The sequence below is a fragment of the Acanthopagrus latus genome, chromosome 10, assembly GCF_904848185.1.
Source record: "Acanthopagrus latus isolate v.2019 chromosome 10, fAcaLat1.1, whole genome shotgun sequence".
NCBI lineage: Eukaryota > Metazoa > Chordata > Actinopteri > Spariformes > Sparidae > Acanthopagrus > Acanthopagrus latus.
The window spans coordinates 6,935,837-6,955,828 of record NC_051048.1 but is presented as its reverse complement, the minus strand read 5'-3'; the positions used below and the strand labels follow the sequence as shown (position 1 = coordinate 6,955,828).

General features: G+C 43.9%; 2 protein-coding genes across 2 annotated transcripts in view; one reads left to right on the top strand and one right to left on the bottom strand.

Annotated features, from left to right (window-relative positions):
• Window positions 1-3,236: 3,236 nt before the first annotated feature.
• Window positions 3,237-19,992, top strand: part of LOC119027132 (copper chaperone for superoxide dismutase-like) — a 54,275-nt gene continuing 37,519 nt past the window's right edge. Inside the window, exons 1-2 of the mRNA XM_037112036.1 lie at window positions 3,237-3,315; window positions 5,721-5,772. The gene's annotated coding sequence lies outside the window, so the exon portion shown is untranslated. The remainder of the gene's footprint in view (window positions 3,316-5,720; window positions 5,773-19,992) is intronic.
• gal3st3 (galactose-3-O-sulfotransferase 3) overlaps window positions 8,710-19,992 on the bottom strand; it is a 33,608-nt gene continuing 22,325 nt past the window's right edge. The window contains exons 2-3 of the mRNA XM_037112033.1: window positions 15,175-15,277; window positions 8,710-14,165 (exon numbers count right to left, since the gene is read on the bottom strand). Of these exons, the coding sequence (XP_036967928.1) occupies window positions 12,845-14,165; window positions 15,175-15,257 (1,404 nt within the window). The 5' untranslated portion in view covers window positions 15,258-15,277 and the 3' untranslated portion in view covers window positions 8,710-12,844. The remainder of the gene's footprint in view (window positions 14,166-15,174; window positions 15,278-19,992) is intronic.

The window sequence follows — 19,992 nt, the reverse complement described above, 5'->3', positions numbered from 1 at the left end:
CACTCTCACACAATGAGGACCACCACTCCCATGATCCCACGCTACTTCACAATATCATCAAACTCAGTCTTTTGTTATTGTTTTAGACTGAGACACCATTAAAAGGGCAGAAATTACATTCTGTGCGAGGGAAATGTTTAGCTCATAAGCTGCCAAATAAGTTCACCAACCAGTCGCTAACTGCCTCTGTCAACTATATTTTGTCGAGTTGCGCACCGAGGTCTACATTATCCCAAATGTTTCAGACCATGTTCAAGCCCAAATCCATTACTCAGAGGAAAGGTGAGGAAGTGAGGAAAGAAGAGCTTACTAGCTACCCCGTTGTTTATTATTGTTCACATTGCCAACTTTTATTTAGATCTTCAGATTTGATTGGCAGCGGTGGTCGATTAAAAATGTAAACTCCCATGATCCCTTGCTCCTTCGTAGCATAAAGAGACTTCAAAATCCGCCTCTTGTTACTGTGTTGATTAAAAGACCCTTAACAACCCTGGTACTGTGCCATGTTAGCATGTCCTAACAGTATTCTTTTAGCTCTGTTTTTGGTCTCCACCAGCTCCTGAGGGATATATTTAGCTCCTTAGCAGTCAAATGTTCCACTGTGTTCACCAGCTTGTCGCTAACCACCTCTGTCAGCTGTCTGCTTTCGAGCGTGCAGTGCACAGCGGGCTGTGGGAGTTGTTTTACAGGGTGCCTGGGCTGGCCTGGTCGTCTGTCGAGTGTCCTAACTCATTGAAAGACTGCCAGTTGAGGTGGTTCGGGCACCAGATGCCCTCTGGTCGCCTCCACTTGGAGAGACTACAAACACCTCCGACTGGTCTTTAAGAGAAGACCAAGAATTTGCTCACTGAGATTATACTTCCCATCTGGTCCGGCAACATGTCAAGATGGACCAGTGGGAGAAAGGTCAAAGTGTCGCCCGCTACCACCACAACATGAAGTGGCAGGATGGGTGTTTTTTCTTTTTTTTTTTTTTTTACAAATGCTACATTTTTGCTCAGGCAGCTTTGTCCTTTAGCTCGGAGAACAACCGAAATAAATGCCACAGCCCTGGCAGCGGCGACATGTTATGTTTCCTTCGTGGAAGAGAAGCCCCCCTCTGCCCTCAGCCTTTCATCCAGCTGCTGCCTTTCAGCGAACCTCCATATCATTTTGAGCCTTTTTCTCACTTCTGGCCTTGTCATTTGCATACACAGACAGCTTTGAAGGTAGCCATTCCCCACAGGACCCCCCCCCACCCCATGTGCTGTTGTTTAATTAAGGCCTTTGTGAAGCTGCATGTCTGCACTTGTCACTTTTGTCAGTCAAGGCACGCGTATGCGAGAGGCTGCGTCTTCCCGCGACGGTCCTACGAGCGCTCTTTTGCACCCGAGTATTTGTTTATTTCATGTTTATGCAGAGCTGATTTAGCTCCTCTCTCCCTCCCTCGGGCTTGCCTCCACATCCCAAACACACACATACTGCAGAGGGAGGGGATGGGGATGAATTAAGTCGGTCACAGATATGAGACCTAACCTCCATCCTCCCACTGGCTCATGTGAACAGAAACAACAACAAGCAATGGCTGACGGCCGTCCATCCGTCTGTTCCTCCGGCCAAAACTCGATCACAGTCCCTGGCCGTCCGCCTCGGGTGATCAGAGCTCGTCACCGCATCGCTTCACTCCTTCTTCATCCGTCCACCCCCTCTCCGAACATGTGCGAAAGGCTGCATTTATGTCCAGAGAGGGAGATACGAGGAACATGAGGGCATGTGTGAAATTATAATCATGACGAGGAAGAAAAAAAAAAATACGAGTGTGACAAGTGGCTCAGTAATTAGGTGGAAGTTTTAGTTTTATAAGCATTTTTTTTTTTTTTCTGAGGGACGGGCAACTGTGGAGACAGAATTAACCCATTGGGGTGTCAAGAAACTGTACGCGAACTTTATGAGAAATATGTGAATTCATTTTTTTCTCTCCAAGGCGAAAAAAGGGCTTCATGTTAGAGATCATTTCTGCTTCCAGAGGATTCATAACAATGTTTTAAACAAACCTGGCAAGCCCAGATATCATCAGGTTCCTTACTTTTATCTCTACCTGACAGAGAGCCAGTTTAGACTACAAATGTACTTTTTAAAGTTAAAGGCAGCATTCTGAAGTGTTACTCATCCGTGAAAAGCCGAAATAATAGTTGAATTATTGTGCTTGGATGTTAAAAATGTTTTAAAAAGTGGCAGTACTGTTATTATTGGCCAAGAAAGTATCGTTAAATCAACATGGGGTTGCAATCTGTGGTCCTTAAATCAGATGTAACAGATCTGTCAACGCCACAGGAGTTCAATAAATTCAGTAGCTTCAGTTCAACACTCTGGAATTGTGCATCCCCTGCATACAGTTAGTGAAACACTCATCCATGTGTCACAGCCAAACTAAACACGACCATAGCTGCTCAACAGCATGGACTGAAGCTATAGCATCCCTCGGCAATCGACTATATATAGTCATATTTACAGCCGCAATCTGTCTCCGCCAGTCTCAGCAGCAGCCAGTTTTAATAACACAGTGTCATCTGTGTTACTGCAGAGAAACAAGTGGTCAAAACTTTGCTGAGGGTATGGTGTGGGAAGTTTAGTGACAGTCTGTTTAAGAGCAAATGTTGGTTGCAGCCGGTGTCAGGCGGGACACCAAACTCAACAAAGTCGCCGAACAACGCCAACAATGTCGCCAAACAACTTTGGTCTCAAGGTAAGGCTTGGTTAAGGTTATACCAAATTGCATGTACTTCACAACAGGTGTGCTAATGCCTCCCACCATCACCTGAGCATCAGTAGCCACACCTGCCCCCCGTTCTCTCATCATCTCCTCAGCATTGACTCGTCATTAAGAGAGACAGAGAGAGTTTCCAAGCCTGTTATAATTTGAGCTATTCAGTTCAATAAAATTTGGAAAGATTAGAAGAACTGCAAGATTAAATCATTTTATTTCTACTCAAGTTAGCTGCTGCTAAAGGGCACCATGTCTAATGCTGTATCTTGACTGTAATTGTTAGATCTGTGGTGGAGAGGCAAAGGAGGAACAGGGAAAGCTTCCAGTTCCAGCGCTGTCAGTGGCAGCTTATACTACAAAACATGCCGATCTGAGAAAACTCCAAAGGAGAAGAAAGAGACGAAGAGATCTGCTCTGAGAAAGTGTAAGGAGTCACGAAAGTGCGTTGACATTTTAAGGAGGGGAGGGGATTGCTAACTGAAAAACAGACAGGAAGTTAGCTAAACCGACGACATCTTTCATTGCTGACAAAGAAAGAAGATGGACACACTTGAAGTAAAAGCAACATGGTAAGGATTTCTTTTTCTTGTTCTTTTGTGATAAATATTCAGCTGAATCAGAAAGCTGACATAAATACTCAGCATTTATTAGCTGATAAGACGTTGAGATAGCTCTCTGAATTTAAAAACTGTTGTTCTTTGGCTTCACCAGTTGTTAAATCTGTGCCAGAGAGGCAAAGAAGGAACAGGGAAAGCTAGCTAGCTTATAAAACATGCCAAGCGAAGAAAGAAGAAAAGAAAGAGACGAAAGAGCTGCCTTGAAACAAAGACAGGAGTCGATGAGGTTTGCTAACCGAAAAACAGACAGGAAGTTAGCTAAAACAACAACAGCGCTTACAGCATCTTTCATGGCTGAAAAAGAAAGAAGATGGACATAAATATAGTAGAACAACATGGTAAAGATTTCTTTCTCTTGTTCTTTTGTGATAAACATCGAGCTTAATCAGAAAGCTAACCTGAACATTAAGCATTTATTAGCTAACCCTCTTCCCCGGCTTTTCCTCTGAACCTGAAAACTTCTTCGGCTTAACCAGTTCAGGCGTAACTCACTCAATTATATAATTTCAGCCGGAGAGAAACACATATAAAACTATAAATTCCCTCTCTGTAGAGGGGAGAGCGAGAGCGAGAACAAAAGGTAGATTCGATGTCAGAGCCCGTGCAGCAGATCGGTTATTCAGAGACGGGATGAGCGCACATTATCGGGGATGAGCTGCTCTAACAGCCCACCCAGCCAGCCTCCTGCGCTCCTGCATTGTTCCAACACGCTCTGACTCACAAAAGCAGAAAAAAAGAAAAAAAAAAGAGAGAAAAAGAGAAGAGACATCGAAACCTCTGTTCTGCGGTGCCTCCTTGCTCTCTGTGACTCACAAAGCTGGACTACATTTAGCCCGCAACATCCGTCGCCAACACAGCCTGACAAAATGAGGCTGGAGAGCAGAGCGCATCTCGTCACTGGTGTTCAAGCGTTTCTCGTAGCGGAGGTAAAAATGAACCATTACGGAAAGACACTTCGAGAATTTGACACTTCTAAAAAGGATGGTTTGATTACAGCTGAAGAGATTGATTTTCTGTAATTTAGGGGATGATTGTGAGGGAAGTGTGTTTTTAAAAAAAATACTTCATATTACTTAAAATTGCTGGACTATTATTTCTGCAAACTGTCTGACACGTACCTGAAAGATTGGTGATCATTATGTGATCAAAGATACCAAACTTCCCAATAGTTTTGTGCAAGTCTATCAAGTCTTGAATGTTTCAGCTTTCTAGTCAAATCATCTTTTCGTTCTAAAATCACACTCACGTCCGAGTATCGAGTCTACAGCTCAGCAAGTTTGATGCCTTCAGTCCAAGTCTTAAGTCTGGAAATGGTGAATTGAGTAAGTTGTCTTTAATGTTCTTGAATTCAAGTCTCAAAGGATCTTAACAAGACCATGTCAGCTGTATCAGAGAAAGACATTTTGGACAGGTACACGTCAAATGATGAGTTCTTATAAGCAGAGATTACAGTTATTCTGGTGTCAGGAGACAGAAGTCTTGAAACAAATCAAATCTTTTTGAGATGTAATCAGACTCAAGACGAAGTCTCAAGTCTACAACTCTGCTTGGTACAAGTAATTTGAGACAGGTCCATCTTAGTCCTATTAAAGTTCATGTATTGAATCTACACCTCTACGAGTTGCAAGTCCATAAACACAAGTCCAGGTCATTGAGAGGAAGTCAAAGCCAAGTCCAATGTCACCAGCAAAGTCAAGATGTCTTGGGTTTTTTCAGTCTTCCAGTCTTCAGTTGTTGAAGGTACTAGCGTTTACTAGATGCAAGTCCAGTCGAGGCTTTCAGGTGCTTGAATAAGACACAATTGATGTTCAAACCTCAAGTTCAAGTCTGTAGAGGTTCAAGTCTTTAGTCCCTCAGGACGAGTTAATCTCAAGCCTATCAGAGCAAGTCTCATATCATTGAGGACGGATCAGTGTTGCTAGTCTTAAAAACCACAGTCATGATGGAAGGTATCGCAGGTCTCCAAGTCTTCAGGGGGTTGAGAAAACCTGCAGAAAGAACAGCAATGGAGCAGTCAAGTCTACGGCTTTCTTGATATAGTTCTCAAGTCCTGTTCATCATGATGCTCAAATCAGTTCTGTTCTTCATAACCAAAGTCAGGATGCAAGTCTGAAACTAAGTTACTCAGGTGAGGTCCAAGTCAAGTCTCCAAATGGTAAAATGACTGTATTCATATAGAACTTTTAACTTAAGGATGTCAGATTGTAGTAGTTAAATTAAGCTTTGGTCATTTGTCTTTATAAGACGCGAGACCTGCAGTTCTGAGAATGATGCATTAATGTTGTGGCTCTCAGTGTTGATTCTGTATGGAGGGTCAGATTTACTGATCTGAATCTAACTCAAGTCCATGTCTGCAGCTCTGCTTGTTTGGTGTCTGTCTGAAGTCCTACATGACAAGTTCATCTCGAGGTAAGATGCCAGGCTTTTATGTCTCTGAATGGAAATCTTAAGGTTTTTCTTCTAAACATAAATCTAGTCAAGTCTCAAGCCTTCGTTTTTGTGATTTCACTGTGAGTTCACAGTATTTACTGTTCGATATATTTATCCTCAGAGTGAGCAGATGAAAAAGGAAATGTGTCACTCCGGTCGACGTCAAGATAGAAACACTGCTGCGTGACGTCCTTGACAAAAAGTCGTCTTATATAAACAGGCAGCATTTCTTTGTGAATTTTGCCGAATCTTTCTCTGAATTCAGTCCATTCCCTTTTTCCTACGGTGGCCACATTCACCCCTGTAGCCATTATTAGAATCGGTCCTCAAGTGTAAACATATTTAACCTCGGTGTCGTGAGTTTTTTTTCCCCTCTGTAATTACAGCAAAGTGAGTCACAGAGCTGGAATACCTAAAGGCTGGAGATGCACTTTTCTCCTCCATGATAAATAGGTGCCTGACATTTTCGACCCAATCATAGTGCAATCAAGGCTAAGGCACTTCAGCTAACCCATAACAATCCACCGCCCTCAATTTACCCACAGTTCCACTTGAGCATTTTCAAATGAATAATCCTATAAATTGCTGCACAAGAACAGCATGTGCGCAACACATGAATGCGTGGTTATGGAATTAATGAAAGCCGTTCCAGTGGGGTTTTTATTCTTTGTTGCCTTTGTTGATGTTTGAGGTCTGGTTTCGGTTTTGTGTTGCGACGGGTGCGTGTTTGTTTGTGGCCGAGAGGCTCTCATGTGCATGTGTAAAAGCCTGTTCATACATTACCAAGGGGTCTAATGCTTTTGAGTGCATGATCCACGGTACAAAGCTGTGTGTGTGTGTGTTATATCAGGGAGTTAAATGTGATCGTGTAGCCTGATATCTCCAATGTGTGTCCATTTTGTTACCCACGCTACGCCGTGGCTTTCTTGTGAGCTGCTTTCTGTGTTGGGAGGGTTGAGTTTGTCTCTCATGCTTCACTCTTATCTGTGAGTGTCATCATGTGCATTTGTATAATAGAGGTATTTGTAATGTCAGGGCAGAAAAAGTGTCAGTAGCAGTAAGTCAGATGTCTTAGAACAGCAAAACACAAGTTCCAGTTATAATTACTACAGTGTTCAAACAAAATGTAATTCAATTAACTTCAATGTAATTTTAGACATCTTTTCAACTTCAGCCTACCTTGGATGACCAAAACACGGTATTTAACAGAGCTAAAGAACAGCTCTCCTGGTAAAATGCATGCCGTAACATCGTCAACAACATTAAAATTGACTTCTTTTGGATACGTTTTTGCTCAGTGGGTTTACTAAGCAGCTGCATAGCTTATTTCTGGCCTAAAATCTCTTTAGAAACACATTTCGCTGAGGTTGTTTTTGAAATATAAGAGAAAGATTCCGCACACGAGTAACAAGTTCCCAAATCTGGTGGTTGTGTTGGAGGGTGAAACCTGTGACCTCACGTAAAAAGACGCGTTTTTGTGGACACGTACAATAAGAAATACTAGTTTTGCGTCTCTCCACTGACATGTAAGGCTGTAGTATACTTAGGCACCAGTTCAGTCTCATAGCAAAAGTGAATTTTAGATCAAAACAGCTTGTGAGCGCCATGGTTCGCTTCTGGAAATGTGCACACGAGCACGTAGGTCGAGAATGATGTAGTAGAAAGAGGCAGCAATTCGTATCGGCAGACTAAGTCAGGAGAAGATGGTTGTTGAGGTTATTATCTAAAAGCCTGCAGGTGTCAACAGAAGAAAGGTTAAAGAATCGAAAAGTCGGTAGGATTCATCCTCTGGAGACCATGAATGTCACGATGATCCATCCAATAGGTGTTCAATATTTCTGTGGTTTCAAAGAACGACACACCTCCATTACAGTTCCTTCCCATGGCTATAAAGTCAATAACTAATTAGCTGCTTCATTAAATATTCAATTCTTGTAAATTATCAACAAGTACAGATATACAGACATACACATATATTCTTAAGCGATCAAGTAATAGATCTGACTCGTTAAGATCACAGCAGGAGAAAAAGCAGCACGGTTAACACTGTTATCATAAGTGTAATTACGGTAACGATGCTTATGATTAGAGCTGTGATTATGTTAGAGGTGAGGGGAGGAAACAGAGAGGAGGAGAGCGCACAGCAGCCACATCAGGTCACGATGACAGACAGGCGGAGGGAGACGTCATGATTGCTTCAATCACAGTCGCATCAAACACACCGCTTTGCATTTTGTTTTCGTCTCGTTTCGTTTTTTTTTGCTTTAGGCCGGCGGTCTGGATGGAGGTAATTCCAGACGACTGATTGCAGGCTGAAATGTCGGGTTTGGGTCCTCAGGGAAACAGAAACTATTCACAATCAGAATCTTAATTGAGCATCTGTCGCTGTGTGTTCTGTATCGGCGCTGACGAAGACTGTGTCTGCTTTGTGTACTGAGCTAATATCCAGATAATTCACATCGGTGCGTCTGAATAAATCTGCTTTGAAAAAGGGAAAATGGCAGAGACAAAAAACAAAAAAGAAGCGCTCACTCGCAGATGAATTGAAATCATTCAGACTTTATTCGTCACGCCCAACGCCCGTCATTACAAAGCTTTGGGGCCCCTAGCTCTGATTGTCATTAGCCATTTGTTCAGAGCCCCAACCTAAAACTCCTCTACTCATTCACCAAAATGAAAGAAAAGTCGTCTCAGTTCACAGATCAGTCCATTAACAGAGGATGGAGATAAACGATGAGCATGATCAAAGAGGCAATGAAGGAAGATACAGTCAGAGAAAGCCACTTTCACCCGAGGTCGACGGCAACAGAAACAGAGAGAAGCCCGGTTTCTACTAAAACGAAAAATAAAAAAACAACAGCTTTGACGCCACTCTTTAAAAAAACAAAACAAAAGGGCAGCTAATGTGAAGATGAGATTCTTTTTCTTTTTTTTTGCACACTGTTCACGCAGCCCCCTCCAGCTTTTTTTTTTTTTTCAGAGAGAAGAGCCGCCGACACTTCAGACACGACAGCATGTACCATTACTGAAACTCTCCCACAAGAATCAAAAGAGCACTTAGAGAGACTCACAGCCAGCGAGGAATGGATCATAAATGAACCGTTGAGGGGAAATAAAAGCGTGTTCTTCAGCCGGATCTCAGTCAGACACAGACGTGGGAGGGGAAAAACATTTTGAAATACCTGTTTCAACAGTAGTATATTTAGCGTCTTTACCTTTATTAGCCTTAAAGTGACTGGCAGAAACTTTGATTTTACCACAGTTTGATTAACACGTTTGAGCATCAGGTTATTTGACCCTTCATCGAGTATCGACAGTACCGTAACTGGTTAAAAATCAAGTTTCATGCCAATGCTTGTGGAAACCCAAAGTGTTTGAAATTAAATCACGATATATATTATCGTCGAAAGAAAGAAAATACAAAACAGAATCTGTAATATAACCATGAAATAAGCCAACGCAAAGGTTACAACTCAGCTTTTTGCGATAAAATGTTAATTTTCTTCGCAGTAACGGTGTATTTCTGCCCATTTTCTCTTTGTTTCAATAGATTTTATTCCAACACATTTCAGGCGAGTGTTTGTTTAATCATTCAGACAGTCCAATTACACGGCTGCCTTTGTCCTGTTTGTCTTGGTTAATAATAAATGTCTGTGATCAGTGAGGAAAAATGGAGCCAGTAAAAAAAAAACATTTTGATATAAAAGAATTGGAAATAAATGAAAACCAAAGTGCATTTCCGAGTTTAAAACCTCATTTCCCAAACTTTATTTCTGATTGTATTTTTCACAGTGAGACTGATGAATTTGATTTTGAACACTTTGGGTCTCCGTAAATGCTCGACGAGCGACAGACAAACACACAGATTCAGTGTTTCCTTGTTCATTTACAGCAGGTTGAAGCAACTCAGGAGGCTCATTCAAAGCCGGCGTTTTCACTATGAATGAGACTCCTTCTTTTATATGTAGCCGCTGAATTCAAACTAAATAAAAACAATAATTGATCATAATCAGCAAACACATTTAAAGGATAAGGGTGGTCTGTATTTACAATGTCATCAACAACTCCCATTAAAAGACCAAAACCCAGAGATGAGGACTTCATGGTGTCTTTTTGAAAAAAATTAAGAAATAAGTAAGCTTTTTGAAGAAGATTTATTTTTGTTCAATTAAATTTATGTCACTGATTTATAGTGATTATAATATAAATTCAATTCAGTCATATCTTTTGAACAGGTAACATAAATTTTCCAAGACATGTAGACTTGTCTTTTCTCTTCATCAAGACCAGATACCGGAGATATGATTACCAAGACTGGATCAAGAATTGAGTGCATTAACTGTGTATTCATCCACAGCGGAAAATAGTGCCTAAAAATGAAGTTCCCATAAAGTTCCCGTCTGACCAACGTCAAGCAAGAATGCCAGAATTCATAACTGGCTCCAAAAACACGAGGTGCAGCACATCACTGACTCTGAGTAACCAGCAACTGCTGCTCACTAAACTCTTTGCTCGCTATCTTTGGCTGCTCAGATAACTTTAAAGATAGCGGCCCGATTAGCTGACGGGAAACTGCCTGGATTGCAAACTTTGGATCACAGATTAGTCAAAGTCATCTTATGACACGGGGGCTAGCTGGTTAGCATGCTAGCTCCAATAGATATCACCTCATCAAAGTACCTAGACACCTTTCACATAACATCCACACTGCTGGAGAAAAAATAAACCGGAGCACTTGATGCTGTGCACTTGAAGCCCCAGGGTTGGGGATTTTGGGATTAGTTGACTGTAAGAAAAATATTTTTAAAAAATACCAGCCTCATCCTTTAAAGTGAATTGAGCCGAAGATTTTTTTTTACAGTGTATGTACCTTGAATAAATATTACACGTCTGAACACATTTCAAATACCTGTAAATAAATGAAAAGCGCTGCGCATCCCGTGCTTTCAAAGCTGAGGTTCCCCGGTAAGTTCAGATAAGCACACTTTGAATTAAAATATTCACAGTCACTCACTTCGTAAGACTGTTTATCCTCTCCTCCGGTGTGTTTTCCACCCACTCCACGTCTCGTTTTCTTCCTGTCAGAGCGGGAGCGGCGGTTTGTGTGTTTTTCATTATCGCCAGCTTCAGCGAGACAGACTCCGACCACAAAAACCATTGTGTGGTCGAGCACTTAAGCACTGCTGAATGAAAGATTAATTTTAAAGTGACTGCACTTGTTCTGATGTGCGGTTTTCAGAAGTGTTCTTTGTAGCGTTGCATTATGTAAAACATGTATAGAATGAATTTTTTACATCACTGCCACACGTCTCGCTCCGACTCCGGCGCCTGAAGTGGTATACCAAACATAAAGGTCCACTAAGAGCAGGTTTCATCCAGTGATTCATGAAAAATAACAGTTAAAAATACAGTAATGGGACCCTTCTAGTCCCGATAATAAATAATACATAGTTTTTGATAAATCTTACACACATTACTTCCTTTTGTTGCCATGCCAACTTGGCTGGCCATGGAAAAGAATACAACATGAAGCAGAGAGAGCCACTTCCAGACGCTCTCTCTATCACACACACACACACACACACACAAAAATACACACAGACATCCTTCCTCCGCCCCTCAGTTACTTAGCAGTACCCCTGCTGATCACTGGAGGAATAAAAGAACATAAATGACACATTAAATATGAGCAGAATGCATTAAAAATGGATCACAGCTGAGATAAGTGACAACATTTTAAGACCCACGCCAAACCCAGTGGGCCCTCGGGCCTAGAGCCGCGAGGCATAGAGCGTTTTGTCCTCCTGCACTCGGAAGCTCTCGCCTGGTCCTCGTATCCTTAATGAAAATGTACGAGTGTAACCCAAGACCTTGGGCCATAGGAGGGCCGTAAGAGGAGATGATTAAATATTCAAACACTGCGACCCCCAGGCTTCAAGTCTTTCTTTTGCCGAGTTGTTTTCTGTTTGTGCCCCCCTCGTGTGTGGTGTGGGGTTGCTGGTAGGTTATTAAATCCACGCCTTTCGTCTAGGCATGGAGATCTTATTGCAATCAGAATAAAAACAAAAGCCCGCATCAGGAACCTTCAGCGTAAAGTCTCTAGATCACAACTGGTGGTCCGAGGGAGACAAGAGAGTCGTCGGCGCTGCTCTCTGGATGGAGAGCCTGACCAGAGGGGAGCAGCAGGGATGGGAGGATGGAGGATGGAGCGATGGATGCAGGGATGGGGTCAAAGGCTGAGGGGTCTTTGAGTGTGTGTTCAGTTCTCTGCGTGAGTCAGAGCGATAATGGGTGGCCATATTGAGAATCCAGCAGTCTTCGGGCTTACCCTCTAGATTTTCTGTCTGTCTGGCTTCTTAACCCCCTACTCCCACCCCTCCCCTTCCCTTCTTTGCTTTAGGCTCTTGGGTTTGTAAAAGAAGAAGAGAGGAGTTGTTGATTGTGCTGTTGTATTAGTGGTTGGAGGTTATCTCAATGTCTGTCTGGCCTCTTAGGAGGCTCTTTGGAAGCCTGACAGCTGATCCCTTTATGTCATTATGTCTCTCTCAAGGACTTTAAATGGCATATATTAGGGAAAGAGAGCTCGAGAAACAGAGAATGAAAGCAAGTAACGTGATACTACTACCAGTGTGATACACACAAAGCCCACTCTGTGCTTCACAATAGACCCGATATCGCCACTTCCCTATTGAGTCCTGGTCGCACATAACAGATTTGCCTTCAAAGAATCACTTTCACCAGAAGCCCTCTCCCATCCACTGTGGTCGGGCGTGCAGAGGCGTGCAATTTAGCCGAGTCCTAGTGTGGATTCCTCCCGCTCTTGTGTCTGCCAACCCCGATACGGTTTCACAGACCAGAGAGGGGAGAGATTCAAGTTCAAGTCCAGATATGTCGTACCAGCTGTTCTTCCTTTCCTTTTTTTTAGACTTTTCCCCCCAAAGACGCCCTTGTTTCCAACACCCCCGAACCAACCATTCTCTCAAGGGTCGGGATGGGTACAACAATGCAGTCTGTTGGGCACTCGGATGATATTCAAGTCTCTATTTTCAGTCTATGAGGCCTGGGTCTGTGAGGATTTAGGCTCTAACTTTGTGGTCCGACCTTGAGTTTCTGCAGCAGGCTTTGTGGTGGTGGCTGTTTTCGATGCCGGGCCAGGGCCTGCGGGGGGCGGCTGGCTGCGCTGCACTTGAGGATGCCGAGGCAGGACTGTGCGTATGGGCTGCTGCAGGTTGTGTGCCTGCTGCGGAGCCCGAAGTTGGTAGCTTCGACGATAGCGCAAGGATTGGGAGCGTAGCAGCACCCGCGTGTACTGGACCTCCGGCATGATGAGCTTGAGGCAGAGCTCCTGGGCATGGCTCAAGAACCCGCGGCTGAGATTTACCGGGAGGTCGTAGCCCACGATGTCGACTTTAGCGCTAGGCTGCCATGGCCGGAGATCCTTGTTTTTGATCTGAGCGGCTGACCGGAGAAGCGGCATCCGTCCTTCAAAGCAGCTTCTCATTAGCCTCTCCTGGGCTCGCCGGAGGAGGCGCACCTCCCTCGCCACACAGGCTGGGCCTAGAGCCGCAAGCTGGCGCCACAGTGAGGCGTTGAAGTGGTCATAGAGACGCGCATCTAAAGAATTCCAAGCACGGATCTTTGCAGGAAGCCCCGGCGTCAGGCTCCGCTTTGAGCTTTGGCTCCGCATGTTGAGCTTCACATACAGAATGTCATCCAGGTCCCAGGAGAGGAGATGGCGAAGAAGAACCAGAGACTCATCAAAGTACTCTGCAATCATCACCAGGGAGAAAGCTTGCTCCACCTCTGCAAGAAAGGCCCGCGCATACTGCACATCTGTTGCTGGCCGATCCTTGTCTCCGCCCAAATCAAAGGCCAAGGTGTTGCGCGCGTACATGGAGTCCTTCTCGCTTGGTCGGTAATAGTGCCAGGGCTCGTCTAAGAAGGCCTCCAGGGAGCCGTTGGGGACCCTCTTGAAGCTCTGACAGTTCTGGTTGTAGTAACTGAACAAGGATTCAAACATGGAGCCGGGCTCTCTCAGGATCGTGATGTATATTGTGTTGTTGGGCATCAGGCGCTGCAGCTCTGCCCTGTTGAACCTCATGTGGTTAGTGATGATGTTGGGCGGTAGCGTGTGCGGATGGACAAAGTGGGAGGTGAAGGAGTGCGGGTAGCAGAACTGGTGGCCACAGGCCTGCACTGGCAGCGCCACCGTGAGGTTGTTGCGCTCTGCGAAGCGGAAAAGCAGGTTCTGCATGGTGCTGCTGGCCGTCTTGTGGGTCTTGAGGAAGGCCACGTTGGTGTGCTTGGGTTTCAGGTTCGGCGCAGGGTGGGCACGGAGGGCAGGACAACCGAGGTAGAAGGCCTCCATGGTCCTGGAGAAAGAAAAATAAAGTGTATTTGAAGCTCCATTAGCTCGAGAAAAACAGTGCCTACTCCAAATAATGTGGTGCATTAGAGACATAATTGCACAGACACTGAACAGATAATGGAAGAAACCGAGTACAGGACAGAGATAGTACAACAAGAAAGTAAAAATCAGTGTGCGAGTGGGGAACTGAAAGGCGAAGAGAGGGAGAAAGGGGACAGTGAAGTCCCACTGGTGGATCTCAGAACAGAAGAGTGTAAGATGATATAAGGTGTGACTGAATTCCTTGTTCTGTTTACAATGAAGTGTGATGAATCGACATCATCACACATTGACTTTCAGTGGGCTCATAGTGTGGTAATATGAAGTCAGTGTCTCAAAATCTGGATATCCTGATGAATATTTCATAGCTAACTTTGATTAAAAACATTAAAATCAGTTCTCGTGTGATACTTTTGTCTGATGCACCTATAACAAATGTTTTATTCAGGCTGACTACATGTTTTTCTTCACCTTGAATAATATGCAACAAGAAACTGCTTTAACCTCAATTGTTAAAAAAAAAAACAGTATTTATAAAATCACAGACAACGCTCAGTTTTAGGTGCACACATGCTGAATACTCTGCAGAATTACTGTATTACTATTCAATGCAGACTGAACTCGAGGGTCAGATATTAAGAAAGGTGTGGAAGTGTGAAAAAGTAGAGAGATGAGGAAGCAATGACGTTCAACGAATGGAGGCAGTTACGGGCAAAACGCTGAGTTGAAAAGGGTACAGAGCTGTCAAAGATCTACGATCCCTCTACTTTTATAATTGGTCCCCTGACCAACTTGGCAGCAAGTCTCCATATTATAATGAGTCAGTCCCTCTATTAATTTGTCTTGAAATGGAAAAGACAAGAGCCGCGTGTCAGATATTTCCTACTTATTAGCACCATATGGACCAATATAGAGGGTATATAATGCGATCGAGCGGATGTTTTCATATGTGTGGGTGTGTTTCAATCACTCACCAGCTCAAGTGGCCCCCATGGTGCAGCAGAAGACTGACAGTACTGATGGCAACGACCACCAGGAATATCTTCTTCTGCGACATCTCTCTCTGCTTCACTGGGACTGCGTGAGGAAGACAAAGAAGAGCGAGGTGAGTGGAGAAGCGAGGTGGAGGTGTCACGAGGAAAATGAGAATGAGGTGGAAGGAGGATGACGATTAGGCAGGATAGAGATTTTGGGGGGGGGGAACAAGAGGGGAGAAGAGATGAAAGGAAGCAGAAATTAGGAGTGGAAGGACGGGAAGACAAGGGAAGAAGAAGACGGGTGCGGTGAGGAGGATTCATCCAGCAAATAATGGCCAGGATCCATTAGCGGGAGCTGTGTAGTGAGGCCTGGCTTTTGTCACTCTATAATAATACAGTGAATGATACCTTCATTACCTTCCACAGCTGTAACCCTGCACAGGTGGCTCTTGCACATTCGGTCCGATCAGGAACGAGGGGACGAGTCGCATATGTGACAAAAAACAAACAAACCCAAGAGCACTTCGCAGCGCAAGGCACAAACTCCTCGTGTCACTTGACCCCTCGCCGCCAGAAAAACGCTACGGCAGCAATGGAACCTGGGAAGGAGTCCAAAACTCTCTCGTCGGCATCTCACTTGCATAACAATGCCCCGACGTCTCTCTCTTTGATTACACTGTCACCGTCGCCGTCTCAACGCGTGCCAAAAGTCACGAAAGCCAGCTCGGGTTGCTCCAAGCGGCTGGTGTTTTTACCCCGCATACGCCATTTGGTGGATGCTCTTATCCGAATCATGGTGGAGGAGCACGAGTGTCATCGAATCTGATGACCACGGCCGTGTCACCACCACCCACTCAACTAAACGGGATTATTAAGGGTTTGCTGCACGGACAGGGGTTTTTGTATGGGAGCGAAATAAGCATCAAATCTGTCCAAACACACTGGTGTTTTGATTTCGATTCATGTAATATGCTTTCAAAGAAAAGAGAACCGTATCATTGATTTTCCTTCATTTTCATCATCTGTCAATCTGTCATTGTCATTTTTCACTTTTCTTGCAAAGATGGTGAATGATCCCTTTCACAGTTTACCAAGGCCTTTCAAATCACTTGTTTTCTTTGCCCCGAACCCCAACATTCAAAGAATATGAAACAGAGAAAAAAGCAGAAGCTTGAACCAGCAAATGTTTGCCATTTTTTGCACAACCTGTAACCTTTCCTTGAAATTTAATTCACATTATTCTAAAACTCCTATCATGGTCTCGCCCCAGAGTAAATTCAAAGCTGTTGTTGAACCATTTGGAGTACAGGCATGGTCTTAAAAGCACCTCTTTCATCGTAATTATGCGTTTACATCAAGGTTTGACTTATATGCGTTCACAAAAAAAGCCTACGTTGCATTTTGACGACAGTTTCACTTTATGTATTGCTGGTTTTGAATGCTCTGTGGCTGCACATGCGTCTATCATCCAATGGCTGGTATGTAGGCGGCTCAGGAGAGAGGGGAGGGAACAGAGAATGGGTCTCTTTTCTTTACTCAATTGCTGTTGTAGGCTCCAGGGTGGGCATATATGCTCAAGTTTGGTCAAATGAGGTGTCAGTCAAGGGGTCAGAGGTCGTATTACTGAATAATGGTGTTATCCAGTGTAATAGAAGGACTTCTGGACAGATACAAGTGATCACAGTTTGTAGCTTTTTCGTTACTATTTACTACTTTTATCTAATAATAAACAATCAGTCAGTCAATCATCTCAGTAGTCTGACAAAATGTTGACTGAAGATTTCAGCGTATTATTCTTCGGTCAAAGAATGGAAATATGGTTTGAAAGACTGGTTATTGATTAAAACGACACAATAAAAAGAACTCACAACTTCACAAAAGTTCACAACAAAGAATTAAGCTCCTGTAGAGACTCTGGGGACTTTGCTTCATGTGGAAAAATAAATCAACATATTTTTCCCAATTAGCAATTAAGCATTCAGCGAAGAACTGACAGCTGACCTCATTGCAGAAGATTAAGAGAGAAATGCTGACGTTCATTTATTTTTTTCTGTCTCAATTCCAGTACACTCGAACAGCTGGGATTGTGCTGCTCCAGTGGTCGGGCTCAGTAGGAATGCAGGCATAAAAAAAAAAAAAACACACACACACACACACACACACACACACATGTGCAGACACACACACACACACACACACACACACACACACACACATGTGCAGACACACACACACAAATGCAACAAAAACACTAAGCCGGCTCTGATATGGAGCAGCCTGTAATGCTCTCACACTAATTGTTGAGCAGATTGTTGTGGACACAGTTCGGTTGTTTTTTTGGGGGGGTGGCGAGTTAATCTTTGTGTCCACGCTGATGGACCAATAATCTGACCGCGACTGCATCCGATGTGCTAAAGTGACCGAAAGTTATCAAATAAATGAAGCGGAGCAATTTGCTTCTTAAGGCTAGTGGAGTGGAAGCAGCATCAGCAGAAAAATGTGAATACTCAAATACCGAAAAAAATTGTATTTGAGTAGAGTACTGGAGTAAATGTTGTTATCAATCTCCATTATCCTCTCACCCTGCAAGCCCTTGAAAAAGACACGGCTGGCTCTGAGTGCAGGGCTCGGTTCATCTATGTGTCCCGTTAAATATAGATTGCTTCCCGCTACAAGTGCACGTCAGCTTTTAGAGAAAGATTCTGGCGAGATTTAGCACAAATCGAAGAACTTTTAAGGGCAAGGAAGAGGTTCCTTCTTACACTTTAATAATAAATAAAACGCTCTTCTTTACATTCTCTCTGATTTGTCTAAGCAGCTTGAGATATCCGCGTTCGTGTGCTTTGTGCTGCCAGTATATCTCGTACGGCGTGAAAAACAACCTTCACTGACTTGAAAATTGCCTCCGTCGGATAATCCATCGCATTAAGCATGACACCTTAATGTGGTTCTGCCACGGCGTGTGTTTTATTTCTCTTCCACCGCGGCCCGAGACGAGCGTTTTTCATATCCGCGCCCTCGTCGCGTCCTCCTCCCCTTACGGTTAATCACCTGACAGGAGGACGGGAGGAGATTGAAGTCCCTCCCAGGGACGTGCTCGCTGGAAAACATTTTATCTCAGCAACTTTTGTCAGATCTCTTCATATTTAGCAAGAGATGGAGCAAGAGTTCTTCTTTTCTTTTCTTTTCTTTTGTTTTTTTTTATAAAGCAACAAAGAGAAGCCCTGAAGGTGTTTTTCAGACAGAAGTGAATATTAGAGTTGGTGTGATTGGGAACAAACAAAAGGGGAAATTCTAGTCTAGTTGGGGCAAATCTGTGTGGGGAAAAATGCGCTTCAGGAGCTCCGGGGCTCTAATTCAAGAATGTAGAGAGACGGGAGAAATGAAGGGAGGGATGGAAATAGCTCGTCTGTCTGTGTATTGGCTTGTTTGAAGCAAATAAACATGGCCCGTAACAACAATCAAGTCAGATTCGCATGAACAAAGCGAGATGAAAACCAGAGTCTACAGCCGTGTTAGCAGCTCCGTGAGGCTCCTCCGAGCTAAGTGCTAACATCAGCATGCTAGAACCGCTCACAGACATGATGCTGCTACGTGCTAATAAGGTTTACATGACGATCATCTTAATTGAGCACTACTGACGACACAGACTGCCAGAAGTTACGCGTTTGGTTGTGGTTAAAGGTGCAGTATGTAAGATTTTAGTCGAAAAACATTTAAAAAACTAACTACAACCATCAAAGGAGTGTGGATGTAATAACAGTTTTGAGGTTATGATGAGTATTTATTGTGTTGCAGAGATATCTCTGAGAGTTAGCATGCTAACCCGCTAGCCCTGGCCTGTCCTGGGCCAATGATACCGTGCTAGCAGTGTGAACGCCGAGACTTCTCCGGTGCTTCGAGCTCCCGATCCAGACCACTACCTGAGCTAGCTAGTTAATAGCGGTTACAACAAGCAGCAGTTAGCTGTTACCGTAGCGATCTGAGTATGAATTCAATAAGTGGCCAGGTGTTAAACATCACGGCTTTAAGGTTTGGTTGGATTTGCAAAAACAAAAAGCAAATTGTTAATTTTAGGGAAAGTTGTAAATTTGGGGTGAAATAACTTTATGTCAAGGTCAGGAGAGTTTTGACTTCATGGTTAATATTAAACACTTTGATGAGGTTTCCGTGGCTACCGTGGTCACGATGATAGTAAAACATGCAGCCACTGTATCTCCTGTGTTCCATCCACCCCGACCTCCTCCCTACGCTGACTTTAAAGCTTCGTCGAGCATGTTAGATCACAGCCGCCTCTCGTGGACTTTAAACGTGAACTTCGCCGCTGAAAGGACAAAAAATGTAATTTAAAATTTTCTTTAACCGGCACAGGTTCATTCCTCCCCTCAACATCCCTTATATCCTTTAAAACACGTTGAACTTTTCTTTCTCTGTCACCTTTTTCCAGCTCGGTCAATTACATTCAGTAACACTGGCCTCTCTGGCTCAGGATTAGGTCTCATTTGCATAGGTAAATGTCACCTGTTCTGAATGAGGCGTTAATGAAACAAAGCACGGACGTGGCATGCGGTGAAAATGTGTGACGCAACGCTGCGGAGATGCAGTGGCTGCTTCTTGTGGTAAGAGGAGCTGGTTGGTGTGACGATGGTGTGTGTGAGTGTGTGTGATCGGTGAGGGGATGGAGGTAGATCATGTGTCACAGGGAGTTAATAAGAAAGGGATTTAAGTGGCTTTCAGCAGACAGGCCCGACCCGTCCCCTTCATCCACCCTCATCTGATGCCATCTCCTCCTCACCTCCTCCTCCTCATCATCTC